The sequence below is a fragment of the Rhinopithecus roxellana genome, chromosome 8 (assembly GCF_007565055.1).
Source record: "Rhinopithecus roxellana isolate Shanxi Qingling chromosome 8, ASM756505v1, whole genome shotgun sequence".
In the NCBI taxonomy this organism is placed as follows: Eukaryota; Metazoa; Chordata; class Mammalia; order Primates; family Cercopithecidae; genus Rhinopithecus; species Rhinopithecus roxellana.
This window is the reverse complement of record NC_044556.1, coordinates 79,456,159-79,473,049: the sequence shown is the minus strand read 5'-3', so window position 1 is coordinate 79,473,049 and position 16,891 is coordinate 79,456,159. Positions and strand designations below refer to the sequence as shown.

At 34.7% G+C, this 16,891-nt stretch overlaps 1 protein-coding gene across 5 annotated transcripts in view; it reads right to left on the bottom strand.

Annotated features, from left to right (window-relative positions):
• Positions 1-16,891, bottom strand: part of SLC30A7 (solute carrier family 30 member 7) — a 106,378-nt gene that overhangs the window by 69,644 nt on the left and 19,843 nt on the right. For all 5 annotated transcript variants that reach the window (XR_004058947.1, XM_030936824.1, XM_030936822.1 and 2 more), the window contains exons 4-8: positions 15,258-15,345; positions 14,177-14,303; positions 12,595-12,738; positions 7,725-7,775; positions 4,009-4,144 (exon numbers count right to left, since the gene is read on the bottom strand). Coding sequence is in view for 4 of the 5 variants with exons in the window: in XM_030936824.1 (XP_030792684.1) it covers positions 4,009-4,144; positions 7,725-7,775; positions 12,595-12,738; positions 14,177-14,303; positions 15,258-15,345 (546 nt within the window). In the remaining variant the exon portion in view is untranslated. The remainder of the gene's footprint in view (positions 1-4,008; positions 4,145-7,724; positions 7,776-12,594; positions 12,739-14,176; positions 14,304-15,257; positions 15,346-16,891) is intronic.

The following is a 16,891-nucleotide window of genomic DNA, read 5'->3' as shown; positions in this document are numbered from 1 at the left end:
TCTGTAACGCCTACAGAACTGTGAGCCAATACGATCTCTCTTCTTTATAGACTACCCAGTCTCAGGTGTATCTTTATAGCAATGCAAGAAATGACTAATACATATGTATTACTTTGCATATCAGAAAAACAAGAGCAAATAATAAAAATATTAAAGCTTAACAATAACAAAAAGGAATCCAATTATATGACCTGAAACTATGTATTTATGTAAGTTACAGAGAAGTTTATAAATAGGTCAGTAGGACCTAGACAAGGATGACAAACAAGTTTTACCTTGGAAGCCAAGTGTAGTTGGCTGACTGTGGTTGCTTGAAGCACTATATTGAAAGGGCCCCTGACACTAAATCAGTTTTAGCAGGCAGGAGTACCATGCTGAGGGATATTTTCCAGGAAAACAGAAGGGGTTGGAATAGTGGCATTCATGCTAGATGAATTCTGATGCCAGATGAATGCCACTCCATGACTTTAAATCCAGGTGTGGACTATTTTCAACCCTTTCTCTTCAATTGGCTGCTCCCGAGAATGCCTATTTGTACACTCTTTGTCTACCTGAAATCTCCATATCAGTGTCTGAGAGATCTCAAACTTCATCCAAAACAGAACTTTTGATCTACAGTCCCCTTTAAGAACAAAAACATTCCTTTCTTCCAGTCCCCTCTCTTTCAGTAAAGATACCTCATTCACTCAGCTGCCCAGATAAAAACTCTAGAAACTGTCCTTAATTCCCCTCTTTCACTCAGCCCTAACCCATACATTTATATTCTCAAGCAAATCTTGTTAGCTGTACCCCAAAGCATTTTCTAACTTTTCTGTGAAAATGAGAGACACCATAGCCTCTCACCCGGTCCACTTTAACATAATGGCCTTCTAGCTGGTCTGCCTGTTCTCACTTGTGCCCCCTTATAATCTATTATCCACAAAGCAGCCAAAATCATTTCTTAAAATGAATATCCGTATTGTGCCCCACTGCACTTGGAATAAAATCCAAACTCCTAACCCTAGGTAGTCTTCCCCAGTCTATTTCTCCAACTTTATCTCAAACCACTCTCCTCTTACTCCCTATGCTTCAGCCACGCTGGCCTCCTTTCAGTATCAAAGCTGCTTTCACCACAAGGCTTTTCTACCAACTGATCCCTAGACTAGAATGTTCTTCCTCTGTCTGATAAGCTTTTCTTACGACAATAAGATCTCATGTTAAAGGCCCCTTCTTCAGAAGTCTTCCAGATCTACTCAATTTAAAGTGGCAACTCAGTCACTATCATATAATCCTGTCTTAAATCTACACAATACAAGTAACTATTTGGCATTTGAGCAGTCTAATTTATCAATTTGTTTGTTGTCTCACTCCCCATTATAATATAGGATCAAGACAGTGAAGATCCTAAGATTAAGTAGGCGAGAGGCCTACTTAATATTTAGTGAAGATGATTTGTGCAGTTTTCTTAATGTGTGTCATATTCAGTAAAACAAGTTTACTTTGTGTGTCTGTGTGTGTTTATTTATTTATATTAGAGGAATAAATGAGTGAGAACAGAACTAAGTAAGAATTCCCAATTTGGAATTAAAGTAATTCTCTGAGGTTGAAAAAAACCCACAAATTTATTTTGATTCAAATTCAAAGTGTATCAATATATATGTATTTTTTTTCGCCAGGGAGAATTAGGTGCTGACTAAAACAATGAAAAAACAATTTGCCCTAATGGAGCTCGAGGGCAATAACAAACAGGCTATGGTAAGTAAATGCCATGAAAAGGGTACTACAGTATAAGGTGTTACACGTACACTTAACCAAACCTGGGAGGTAGAGAATCAGGAAATGCTTCCCAAAGAAATGCCATTTAAACTGAATCTTATCTAAAGGATGAGTAACTGTGGGAAGGGGTGGGGGTGTGGCAAGGAAGACATGAAGTATAAGAGTATTTTGAATAGAGGAAAGATGAGCAAAGCCCAGAATCCAGAGAGCTGATAACATACTCAGGGAACTAAAACTAATTTACTGTGGCTGAAGAGCAAAGTATGAATTGAGAAGTACTGAGAGAGACCAAAGAGGTCAACAAGGGTTATATATCATGAAGCCTGTTAAGGAGTTTGGACTCTATCCTAAGGGTAAGAGTCATTAAAGTATTTAAAAAAATTTTATATGTAATATAATCCTTATTAACAAAAGATAATTTTAGCCAATGTGAAGTGTTTAGAGGAAGAGAGAAAGGTCAACCTTGAGATTGTTACAGTTTTCCAGGCAAGACATAATTGTAGCCAGAATTAGAATAGTAAGAGTGGAGACAAACAAAAGTGAATATTAAGATTCTACTCTAAGAAGTATTAGAAGCAGTTAAGTGAACACTAAAAGCACAAATAAAGAGATATAGTTGTAACAGTGAATAAATTACCAAAAGTCAGATTTCACAGAACATGGGACATCTAAGTTGAAATTTCAAGAAGGTACAGTAAGATTTCCAAAGAAGAAGAAAAGGCATTTCAAACTTTATGAAATCCTTTTATTTTCCTTTTTATATAGAGACAGGATCTTACTCTGTCACCCAGGCTGGAATGCAGGAGCACCATCATAGCTATCTGCAGCCTCAAACTCCTGAGCTCAAGAGATCCTCCTGCCTCAGCATCCCAAGTAGCCAAAGTGCTGGAATTATAGGTGTAAGCTACTGTGCTGAGCCTATAACAGACTTTTATGTAGCAGAGTTATTTCTCTATTCAAATAATTAGAAAAAATTTAAAAATCATCTGTATGTTTAAAATGTATATCCTTTTTTTAAGGCAGAAGCTTTAAAAAAATCTCCATTTCTGACTCATCTTACATTATGATTTCATCATATTCTATTAAATCTATTCTAATAAACTATGAGCTATAAAAATCTTGAGTCTGACCTCCAGCAGATCTTTGTCATCATTATAAAAGTTTTCCTGACAGTAAAATTACAATGAAAAAATAAAAATAGTCCAGTCAAGACATATACAGTGTATATGTAAATTTTTAAATAACTGAAGACTTTAAAATAATGGAATATATTGTTTTATCATTATAAATATTAGACCAACAATAAAATGTATCTCAGGATGAGTTAAAAGATAACAACTGTACAATCTAATTCAGCAAATATTTATTGAGAATTTATACACCTATACATATACATCTTTCCATATACATTGGCACTATAGTAGGCAATAGAAAGATAAAGAGCTAGGAGGCAGATGCTGCCTCAAGAATTTTGTAAGCTAGATGGGAAGAAAGACATAATTCATTTTCAGGTAGCACTTTTACAAGACTTCTACAATGATAATGTGACTTTATGAATAAAAATGGTTCTAGCAGAGGAGACTTTGATATTCTTTTGCATTTAATAATGTAAGATGCAGATGTCTAAGAATTAATACACTAACTATAGTGAACATATTTTATATTTCCATTATTTTATTCTATAGATGTAATGTTGGATTCAAGAAAATTACTACTGATTTGAATTATGCCCAAAAAGTTTAACTGCCAAATATCAAAAAGAAACATCAAACTCTAGGTAAGAAATACATGGCAAACACAGAAAACATATGAAGATGAAAAGAGTATCTGGCTGGGCGCGGTGGCTCATGCCTGTAATCCCAGCGCTTTGGGAGGCTGAGGCAGGTGGATCACCTGAGGTCAAGAGTTTGAGACCAGCCTGGCCAACATGGTGAAACCCCATCTCTACTAAAAATACAAAAATTAGCCGGGCACTAATGTACAGCCGGTTGCGGGTGCCTGCAATCTCAGTTACTAGGGAGGCTGAGGCAGAAGAATCGCTTGAACCCAGGAGGCGGAGATGGCTGTGAGCCAAGATCATGCCACTGCACTCCAGTCTGGGTGACAGAGAGAGACTCTGTCTCCAAAAAAAAAAAAGCAAGCAAAGGAAAATCAACATAATTACATAATTATTTGTATTTTAGATCTATAATTTAGGTAATATATTTATCTCATGGTCTCACTTTAATACTTGAAAGTAACAATAACACTTACCTTACAACTATAAGAATGGCTATAAGAATTGAACAGATAGGATCTGCTATCATCAGACCAAAATTTTGCATCATGATGGCAGAGGCAATTACACCAATACTTCCAAGAGTATCTGCTAGGATATGTAAAAATACACCTAGAAATAAACCATCATAAAAATCAAAACAGTCTTTTGGTTAATTTAAAATAAAAATATACCCTAGAGCTATACTCTTAATTTTATATACAAAAAACTAGATACCAATTTCAAAAATAAGTAAGCATGTATATTCACCATTTAGTAACCATGTAATAGTACATTTATTAATTAAAATCAATTTTTCTGTTTCAAATCAACAGGGGTTGAAATATCTGACTGGTAAATCATACTTTTTTCTTAATGATATAAATGAAGTAGAGAAGTAAGTTGATTTTAAAAATTATTTGTGAACATTCACCTCTGGCTAAAAGGAGTCCAAAAGTCAAAATTTGTTATGGGAAGGAAACTGCATTAGGCTAAAAGAACTGGTCAAGAAACATTTTTAACTATAGATATACGTCCATACAGAGCCCTCTGCTGGTGATTAAAATTATTACCATTTGGGACTATAATTTCCTATAAACCATAACTTACCCTGTTACACTTATTATCCTAAAAGCTCTATCTAAATTGGTTACATACTATACTCAGAGGTGATGTGAAAGCAGGCGCTAATTTCAATATTTTTAAATAAATACACATGTTGAACTTTTAATAAATATTAAATTGGTAGGATACTGATGTTATACTGATATTCTAAGAACTTAGACATTTAGTAAGTCAAAGTTGCCCAGAAAACCATTTAAGATGTCAAGATTTATGTACAATATTTTCTGAAAAAACTCAACTAAGACAAATTATTCAACGTTTAGATCTGTAATACAAAATCTCTACATAGCAAAACATTCTTTTAAACTTCAACCATGTCTTGCTAAAAATAGAACATTCTTCAATACCATCACCTGCCCTATCTGAAAAGAAATAGTTAATGCATAAAAAGCACGTATCTACTTGAGAAATACTTGAGTTTTCGTTTTTAGTATTCACTGCACAAAAAAAGGTGAACTATAATTATTTGGAAGTACAGAAATACAAACTTAAATTCAAGAAATATTCTCAAACCTTAAAAATTGACTGCTAATGAGTCAAATCAAATCTTGTGTTCTGGGAAATTATGCTTCATTTTATCTGCCACTGATGGAAATTTATATCAAATATTATATTAAATATAAATCATCCCTCACTACCTACATATAACTTTTCATTTATATACAGTTTAACTCTATTATTATAACTCTTCTTCAAAAAGAACAGTTCTTTAAGAACAACTCTCTTGAACATTTTTCCAAAACAAAAGATTTTTGTCATACTTACAGACATACTTATAGATATACAGATTTTTGTCATACTTATAGAATATTCAGTTCCTGTTAGGTATTTCAAATAGCAGTGAATTAAATAGGTTAATAATGTTGGGGCCACTTTAACTTTTAAAACTAAAACTGGAAAAAAAAAGTACACATCAAAGTAGATTGAAGGTCCCTAACTACAAACTCTTATGTATGACACATGCTTTTAAACCTTTATATCCTTTAATCAGTGTTTTGGTAGAATACAAAATGAAAATAACTCTAAACATGAAAGGAAAAAGAAAATAATGATTTGTTCTTGATTTTCCTTAGACTGGAAAGTCCCTGGCTACAATTTATTTTCTAACCTGAAAACTGGTTTTATTAGTAAGTGTCATTAAAACTACCTAAGCCCTTCTTACTACATAAACTGTTTAAGAAAAAAGTCACTAAGAAAGAAATATAAACAAGGATGTTTAACTTATACAAAGTTAAAAGTCTTAGAAGATGTGGTAGGATACTGATAACCTAACCCCCCAAAACCTTAGTAAGCCAGAGGTCAAAATGTAGCAAATAATTGAAAACTTTAATTAATTCAAGTTTTTTATGTATGAGTATCTATCTACCTGGTCATTTTACAAGAAGTTTTTAATGCCAGCTAGTTATCTCTGTTCTTCAGCTATTTACTGGGCTCTTCAGCCACCATAAATTGATAAATATGCAGAAAATATAAACTTGTTTTCATAATAACTTATACAAAAGAGAATTAGGAAGGCAAATCTAACTTCCTTTCCTCCAACTTATGATGACTTTCAAAATTAAATTCTTATTATCAAGGCTAATTTATACTACTTGATACAGATGCATCAAATATGCATGATTATATGCTATTTCAGCAAATGTTATTCTAAAACAATTCCATATTTTGTAAATGGAAAACTTGTGCTTGGAAGACACATTTAAGCCTTCTGAAAATAAATTTCTCAGTATGAAGGAATATATTCACAGTGAAAAATAAAAAACGGAGTTATATAAAGAAATAGTGAAGAAAAATATGTGTAGTTGAGATTGGATAAGAAGCCATTCAGAAAGTCAGACGGAAGTCAAAAGTTAATAAAGGCAAGTAGATAGCTGGGAAGTAGGAAACCCTGACAATAAATTCTAAATGGAAACTCAGAGCCAGAGATTGGTTCATAACCACCCCCCCAACAAAAACAAAACAAAACAAAAACTAATATAATTCATAGACAGGATTTTCTCTGGCTTGTAAAACTTTGTAATATACAATTTTACACAACATGTAAGCTCCTACAGGTATTAGCTCTTGATGGCCTACAAATATGATGGAGTTCTCACTTTGCATTAAATTTTTAGCTCTAAACTTTCCCACAACATAAAAACATATTAAATATTATTCTTGGAAAAACTATGCAATAATCCTGTAAAAGCAAATATACTACTACAGACAATCCTTGACTTAAAAGGATCAACTTGTGACTTTTTGGCTTCATGATGGTGCGAAAGCAGTATGCATTCAATAGAAACTATACTTCAAATTTTGAATTTTGATCTTTTCCTGGGCTAGCAATAATGTGCTATGATCATCTCTCATGATGCTGGGCAGCAACAGCAGGCAGCAGCTGCCAGTCAGCCACGCAATCACAAGGGTAAACAACTGATATTGTACTCTACAGTGGACTGTATTAAATAAATGACATGATATTCAACACTTTATTACAAAATAGGCTTTGTGTTAGATGATTTTGCCCAACTGTAGGCTAATGCAAGTGTTCTGAGCACACTTAAGGTAGGCAAGGCAAAACTATGATGTTCAGTAGGTTAGGTGTATTAAATGCATTTTCAACCCACAGTATCTTCAACTTACCACGAGTTTATTAGGACACAACCCCACAGTAAATCAAGAAGCATCTATACAATGTTTATAGTCACGGGCGTGGGTATTACTTGTATTTAAGCAGAATAGTTTCCGAATCTTATTCTTTTGAGACGCGAGTCTCGCATGTTCTCCAGGGCGGTCTCAAACTCTTGGGCGCAAGCAATTCTCCCACCTCAGCCTCCTGAGTAGCTGGGATTGTGGGGACATGCCAACTACACCCAGCTCAATATTTTGCTTTTATTATCAAATCAGAGAAAACAGTCAAGTGATAATTAAAAGAATATCTGCTAATATATCTAAGAGTATATAAAAATAATCACTAGAAAGGCCAATACTAAACACAAACACTATGTTATATATTTTTCTTAAAGGAAAACTTCAGGCAACTAAAACTTCAAAACTATAAAAGCAGTTTCAAAAAACTAAGAAACACAAAAATTGCTTGTCATACCTTGTAAAATCTGTCTGCTGGGTCCTGTTGTTTCTTTTAAGGAGGGGCCATCTGTAGAGAATTAAGTTATTTTAAAACATGTTTTCAATTCCTCATTCAAATTTTTACAATTCAGAGTCCTTTTCACTCAAATGTATCATGAAGAATGCAAGGCTATACAGCCATATCAAACTTACAAATTTAGTTTTAAAATGTAATGAAACAATTGAGTGGAGGTAAATGTAGCGGCGGTTGTTCTAAAATTCATCAAAGGTATGGAGTATTTCAGAAATTATTGTATTAAAAAGATTAAAAGCACAGGAAATTAAAAACATTGTGAAAATTTTCCAATATTCATAAAATATCTTTTAATACTTTTACAACTGGAAAATTCAGAGAAAACCAAATGTACTGCTTGAAGTTATGAGGTCCAAGCAATGAAGCCAGGATAGAAAGATAATTTGACCATGGTAAATAGTTTTTCAACAGCTCCTAGATTAATGTGGCAAATTCTTGATACAGAAGAGATAAAAATAATTTTTTTCATTTTGCCTTTATGATGAAAAAAATGCTATAATTTCTATCTTTAAATATCTTGAAAACTACTAATCAGCTTTAACATTAAAGCAGAAAAATACAGGAAAACAAGGCAAAAGATGAGCAATATTTGTTTAAACAGATTATCAGGAAGACTGACAAGCTTTCTAATCACAACTAACAAAGTACCTGCTATCATCATTTGTTCAGGCCCACAGCACAGTACCTTATCAGTACAGCTTTTATAGAGCACTGTAACAATGTTCTGCAATAATGTAACAAAGAAATATAAAAGCATAACACCATATAATATTTCCTATCTAGATATTGTACTGCTGTGTGGGAATGAAGAAGTAGCTACCCTGAAAAGTCCAGCTGATAGCCAAAAGTGTGAGAGATGTGCAATTTTTCAACATTATTTTGGGATGCATGTGAGCAAAAAAGTTGGAAAAGTAAGGTTTTAAAGCATGCCAGTGTAACTGTTATAAAAATACAGCATATTTTAGAGACTGACACAGGCAACAGGCAAAAATAGACAAGTAGGATTACATCAAATTAAAAAGCTTCTGCAAGGCAAAGGAATCAAATAACAAAATGAAAAAGCAACTTACAGAATGACAGAAAATATTTGCAAACTATGTATCTGATAAAATATATACAGAACTCACAATCAACAGCAAAGTAAATAAATAACCTGATTTTAAAATGGTCAAAAAGTCACAGAACATTGCATGTTCTCACTTATTGTGGAGTATAAAAATGCAAAACTATTGAACTCATGGATGCAGAGAGTAGAAGGATGGTTATCAGAGGCTGGGAAGGGTAGTGTGGTGCTGCGGGGGGAGAGGGGATAGTTAATGGGTACAAAAAAAAAGAAAGAATGAATGAATAAGATCTACTATTTGATAGGACAACAGGGTGACTACCGTCAATAATAATTGTACCTTTCAAAATAACTAAAAGAGTATCACTGGATTGTTTGTAACACAAAGGATAAATGCCTGAGAAGGATACCTCATCTCCATGATGTGATTATTTCACACTGCATTCCTGTATCAAAACATCTCATGTACCCCATAAGAATATACACCTACTGGTTGGGCACGGTGGCTCACACCTGTAATCCCAATACTTTGTGAGGCCAAAGCAGGTGGATCACAAGGTCAGGAGATTGAGACCATCCTGGCTGACACAGTGAAACCCTGTCTCTACTAAAAATACAAAAAGTTAGCTGGGCGTGGTGGCACATGCCTGTAATCCCAGCTACTTGGGAGGCTGAGGCAGGAGATTCACTTGAACCAGGGAGGCAGAGGTTGCAGTGAGCCAAGATCGCACCACTGAACTCCAGCCTGGGAGACAGAGTGAGACTCTGTCTCAAAAATCAATCAATCAATCAATCAATCAATCAATCATAAGAATGTACATCTACTAAGTACCCACAAAAATTAAAAATAAAAAAAATTATTAAAAAAATAATAAATGGCCAAAGGACTCAAATAGACATTTCTCCAGAGAAAACACAAATGGCCAACAGGCTCAACATCACTAATCATCAGGGAAATGCAAATCAGAATCACAATAAGGTATCATATCATACCTGTTAGGATGGCTATTACCAAAAAACCAAAAGACAGTAAGTGAGGGCAAAGCTGTGGAGAAAAGGAAACCCTTGTTTCCTTTTCTTTTACTAGTGGCAATGTAAACTGGTGCAGATACTATGGAAAACAGTATGGAGGGTCCTCAAAAAAACAATAATGGAACCACCGTATGATCAGCAAACTGGGTATATATCCATGAGAACTGAAATCAAGATCTCAAAGAAGTATCTGCACTTCCATATTCACTACAGCATTATTCACAATAGCCAAGCCATGGAAGCAACCTAAATGTCCATCAACAGATGAATGGATAAAGCAATGTGGTATATACATACAACGGAATATCATTCAATATCATTTCTTTCTTAAAGAAAGAAAGAAATCCTTCTAATTCTGACATATGAGTGATCCTGAAGGACATTATGCTAAGTGAAATAAGCCAGGCACAGAAGGGCAAGTACTACATTTATATCACTTTTATGAGGAATCTAAAACAGTCAAACTCATAGAAATAGAGAATAGAACAGTGGTTGCCAGTGGCTGGAGGAAGTTGGAAATGGGGAAATCTTAGTCAAAAGGTACAAAGCTTCAGTTGTGCAAAATAAATAGGTCCCAGGGATTTGTATGGCATAGTGCCCATAGCTAATACTGTATTGTAGACTTAAAAATCTGCCAAGAGTGTAGATCTTATGTTAAGTGCTCTTACTGCAAAAGTGAAAGAAAGGAAGGAAGGAAGGAAGGAAGGAAGGAAGGAAGGAAGGAAGGAAGGAAGGAAGGAAGGAAGGAAGGAAGGGAGGGAGGGAGGGAGGGAGGGAGGGAGCGAGGAAGAGAGAGAGAGAGAGAAAGAAAGAAAGAGAAAGGAAGGAAGGAAGGAAGAAGAAAGGAAAGGAAAGGAAAGGAAAGGAAAGGAAAGGAAAGGAAAGGAAAGGAAAGGAAAGGAAAGGAAAGGAAAGGAAAGGAAAGGAAAGAAAAGGAAAAGGAAAAGGAAAAGGAACAGGAAAAGGGAAAGGGAAAGGAAAAAGGAGGAAGGAAGGAAGGAAGGAAAGGAAGGAAGGAAGGAAGGAAGGAAGGAAGGAAGGAAGGAAGGAAGGAAGGAAGGAAGGAGAGAAAGAAAGAAAGGGAAGGGAAGGGAAGAGAATTGAGAGTAGGAAGAAACTTTCAGTGGGAATGGATATGTTTATTGGAGAAATCATGGTGATGGTTTCATGGGTGCATACTTACCTCAAACTCATCAAGTTGTATACATTAAATATTTATCTCTTTCCATATGTCAATGTCAATCATATCTCAATAAAGTAGTTAGAATTTTTTTTTTTTTTAGACAGAGTCAGCTCTGTTGTCCAGGCTGGAGTGCAGTAGCATGATCTCAGCTCACTGCAACCTCCACCTCCTGGATTCAAGCTATTTTCTTGCCTCATGGAAAAATTTCAAAGACTGAAAAATGAAGGGCTTAGAAGGCTCACTCTCCAAGGTCCCTTTCATATTTTCAATTCTAAAGCTTTAGGATTCTGTCTATGTTCCAAATACAAGATAACGCTTTTTTTTTTTTTTTTTTTTTTGGAGACGGAGTTTTGCTCTTGTTGCCCAGGCTGGAGTGCAATGGCGCGATCTCGGCTCACAGTAACCTCTGCCTCCCGAGTTCAAACCATTCTCCTGCCTCAGCCTCTGGAGTAGCTGGGATTACAGGCATGTGCCACCACGCCCGGCTAATTTTGTATTTTTGGTAGAGACGGGGTTTCTGCACGTTGTCAGGCTGGTCTCAAACTCTGGACCTCAGGTGATCCACCTGCCTCGGCCTCCCAAAGTAGTGGGATTACAGGTGTGAGCCACCGCGCCCAGCCAATACAAGATAATACCTAAGTATACACTCTATTGAGAGTAATCAAATTGTGTCACCCAGGGAGGTTCTATGAAGCTACACTTTATAAACTATGTAAAATATAATTCAAAATAAAATATTAAGTTGATAAACACCTCATAAGTTAGTACCTAATGCTATAAAAGTAAGCATCCAAAGATTTCTAAAAAAATATATAGAGGTAAACATCAGGTGACAGACATCAAATATTATAATACAAATGTGAAAAACTGAAAACCTCTACCATATTTTTATAAGCCAATATAGCACAAAAGGCCTCATGATGCTTAAAACATTATGATTTTCATTTCCTAAAATGCAATTGCTCCTCATTCACTAACACTCATTTAAAATAGTGGCATTTGGGGGGGAGGGAAGGGGGGATGGTTAATGAGTACAAAAAAAAAATAATTGAATGAATACGACCTAGTATTTGCTAGAACAGAGTGACTATTGTCAAATTGCAATTTCACTGCACATTTTAAAATAACTAAGAGTATAATTGGATTGATTTTAACACATGATAAATGGTTGAGGGGATGGAAACCCCATTTACCCTTATGTGATTACTATGTATTACATGCCTGTACCAAAATGTCTCATGTAACCCATAAATATATATACCTACTATGTACCCACAAAAATTAAAAATAAATACATAAGAGAGTGGCACTGTATTATGATACACCCCCTGGAAAAAAGCTAGCATCCACTGCCTTATACTGAGTTAATTTCACACTACACAAAAAATAAACTAGCCCTGGGAGCCATTTAGACTGATTCATTAGAAAAGAAGTTGATTGAGTATCTTTTTAATAAACTATTTCAACTAGGAAAAGTAATCCACAAAACTCTTGTTTATTTGGAGGCTGTCCATTTGTCTTTAGGCTGTACTCACCATGAGAATGAAAGTGTCCATGTCCGTGAGCATGATCATGGCTATGTGCAGCACCATGTTTCACTTCATGGCTATGGCAATGATCGACATGGCCATGTGCCTGATCTAGAGCACCATTAAAGAGGGAATGACTGTGTCCATGGCCTAGAAGACAAAGTGTTAGGACAGAAGGTATGTAAAAATATATAAATGGTTACAATTATACTGACATTAGTACAAAGAATAAGCTCTAAACTCAGATCAATTCAATAAACATTTACTTGTAAAAAGTGTTATAGATTTATTAAAATAATCCTAAGTTCCTGCTACGGAGTACCATAAGGTAATGAAAGCATAGAGGAAAGTAACAGACATTACTGGAAATGAAAATAAGTACTGACTGGAAGTATACAGATATATCCAAAGAGGTCAGATAATGTTATTCATTCATTTGAGAAATATTTATTTGTAACATTTTATATTATAGGAATCATTCCAGGCACTGGAGATGAGGCAGTAAACAACAAAGACAAAATTCATGGCCTAAAGTTTTCAAAGTACTCTTACATACACTAACAAAGATTAACAAGACATATGCAAATGCTCACATTAAGGCAGACACAAGAAAGTTGCTGCATTTGGTAACAGAATCAGTAAAATTACATTAAAGCAGGTAGAAAAAGCTAAATGCAAAAGAATGCAGAATCCTCTCTCCACAGCATACCTAAAAACAACTAAACCACCGAGAAGCATCTTATACACGCTATTCTAAAGGACAGAAAAAGAGTGGATGCTATCCAAGTCTTTTATCACTTTTACAAAAATTCTAAATACCAGTAAATTAAATCCAGCACTGCACCATATGAAAAAATCATGACTATCAGGATCTCCAAGACATATTTACATAGTACATTTCATAAACACACACTCTTTTTTTTTTTTTTTTTAGACAGAGTCTTGCTCTGCCAGTCAGGTTGCAGTGCAGTGGCACGATCTCGGCTCACTGCAACCTCCGCCTCCTGGGCTCAAGCGACTCTCCCATCTCAACCTCCTGAGTGGCTAAGACTACAGGCATGTGCCACCATGCCTGGTTTTTTTTTTTTTAAGACGGAGTCTCACTCTGTCGCCTAGCATGCCTGGCTAATTTTGTATTTTTCTGTAGAGATGGGGTTTTGCCATATCGCCCAGGCTGGTCTCAAACTCCTGGATTCAAGTGATCCACCTGCCTTGGCCTCCCAAAGTGCTGGGATTATAGGTGTAAGCCACTGTGCCCAGCCCACACAAAACATTTTGACAAGTAGATTTGTTTTGTGGTTTTCCGATATTTGTTCATCTTATATAAATGATATCACACTAAAAAGATAAGTTACTGCGGTCTGGTGGGATCCATGATAACAAGCACAGCTCTGAGAAGGCACTGAGATGGAGGGGCATAAAGAAGTGAAAGGGATATTTCAGGAAGATATTCATATAGTCTGTTGACATATTACTTTTGTTATCAGAAATCAATATAGTTTAACTTAAATTAACAATTCTCTCAAGTAAATAATTATGACAGAAACCTAGTAGAAAATGAAGAAACAAAGCGTTCTAACCATCATACCAGAGCCATGAGAATGTCCATGACCTCCATGTTTGAAAACAAATATTCCTATTAGGTTTACCACAAACCCAAGGATGGAAACAAGTAGCAGTCTCTCATGGTGGACATCCGGAGGGGCTAATGCTCTCTAGAAAACAAACAAATGGCATTGATATTATTTCTGATTGATCAACTAACAAAATCATAAGACAATATTAAACACTTTCAGTTATTTTTGGAATTAAAAGCACTAAAAAAACCTCCCAAAACAGTTCATAGAAATAAAACCAGTGCTCACATACTGTAGAAAAAGTAACAATTACTATTTTACAATAAATATAAATGTTTAAAAGCATAAATATTTCATCCAAAACTTGTTCTTATTTGGTATCTTAAAATGCTGCCTTTCATGGCTCACGCCTGCAATCCCAGCACTTTGGGAGGCTGAGGCAGGCGGATCACCTGAGGTCAGGAGTTCAAGACCAACCTGACCAACATGGTGAAACCCCATCTCTACTAAAAAAAAAAAAAAAATAGCTGGGCATGGTGGTGGGTGCCTGTAATCCAACCTACTCGGGAGGCTGAGGCAGGAGAATCGCTTAGACCCAGGAGGCGGAGGTTGCAGTAAGCCAAGATCATGCCACTACACTCCAGCCTGGGCAACAGAGCAAGATTCCATCTCAAAAAAAAAAAAAAAATACTGTCTTTCATTTAAGTTCACTAATCTTTACATTTTCTTCCTTTTTAAAAAAAATACACCAAATGTTAAAGATTCACTGGCAAAACTCTCAGGTTGTAATTTCTTTAGAAATACTTCCCTATTGGCCTAACTATCCAGATTGTACCTCTACATTTCATAGTGTTAACACTTCATCCATAACTTGTAAAGCATTATCATTTAATTGTTTTCAATTCCAAGAAGATTCATATATATTTAATTTTCCAACTATTTTGCAAGTTCCTCTTGTATGCACATAATATCTAATCCAAGATTGTTCACGATATTTAATAATAGTCGGAAAAAGCTGTTATATATCTTTAATTAATAAACATTTTCATTACAGAAATGTAATTTATTGACTTTAATCATTATCTACTATACCTCAACTCCTTCTGAGAAAATAAAAAAAGCAGTGAAGATCAAAAATAGGCCATTGACAAAGCCAGCCAGAACTTCCGCTCTAACATACCTAAAGAGGAACAAAGTCAATAACTTAATTCTTGTTATTTCTTAAAAATTGAATCATAAAATTACATACATTCAGAGATTCCAAACCATATTATATGGTTATAAGTGGTTAGCAAAGTCCTAGTGTTTATAGTACAGTGCATTTTATTTTATGTACAGTAGAAATGAGGAAATGAATTATTATGAATTGTTTAAAAGCAGAATGCCACAAAACACAGATTTTTACAAGCCAATCAAAAGATCTTCTTAAGAGTAAGTAGTTTTAGAAAGACCTTTCACAGAAATTTAAATCTCAAGTTGTTACTGGAGAAGGAAAAACAGAACCAGACAAGTGGACAAACAAAGAAGGATTAACAGATAAAAAGTAAAACAAAGGGTCTGGTAAAAGGGGTTTTTTAAACTTATTAATTTCTCTTTTTCTAAGAACTCCTTATGCTTTCTGCTTTGTACCTTTTAGCTTTCAAATCTTTGGAAAGTAGAGCTTTGATCTGAAGGAAAATAAAATTATTTCTGATTTATCCCAGAGACAACTTGAGATTTATATTTCTAACACTTTTTCTAAGATTAACAAATTTAGCATAAACTTTCAATTACCTATTTTTAGAACCAATTTTAGCTTCACATAATTCTAATTAAACTATTTTTAAAATACCTGTCTTTTGTTCCATGGAGTTCTGAAGCTTTCTGCTTCCTACCTGTGTGAAGCATTGGGGAAAGATTTTATTTTTCCATATGGTATATTTGGCTTAGTTAAAGTAATCAGGAACAACTTTAACTTAGCATTTTTACATGTTCAAACATCATTCAAAGGATGCTAACAGCAGTTAACCACTTTGGTCCTTAAACAATATAATGAGAGCATCAAAACTCATGCTTTTCCTAGGTTTCTATGTTAACTTCTAGGTAATACAATTTTTACTATAAAAATATTTTTAAAGAGAATTCCTGAAAATGTATTCTATTAAGTTATGTTGGAGTTTGTCCTGTCAAGTGCATTCCAACAGAGCATGTATTTCTATCCCAGAAATAATGCATATTTCTATCTTCTAACACATTCAAATAACATATTACTTGTCAAAACATTTTTTTTTTTTTTTCTGGAGAAAAGTTCATTAAATTCAAATAATTTGCAGCCAGCATTCCATAACCTACACTTAGGAATTTATGTAATAAATCAGCAGGGTTACTATCTAAAAGTAAAAAGTATTTTCTTTTAATCTACCTTTGTAGTCCCATAACTAATGCTTGACTGAAAGTCTTTTGTGCTTGAGTTCTACCAGATTTCAAGATCAAAGGCAAGAATGTTTTTCAGGCACCTTTTTGTTTCTAATTCCTAGCTTAGTAGGTGTGCTCCTTAAGTTCAGATAAACTGTTGGAGTGATTTAATTAGCTTGAGTTTAAGATATATTTGTTAAACTTGGTTGTAGGTTCAAAACAAAAACGCATGAAAACTAAACACGCTTGCCTTTACAAATAACTGTGCTTACTTAAGAGATTGAGAAGGTCTTAGAATGAGAACATGTAATTCATGAATGTGCTGTTGCCTA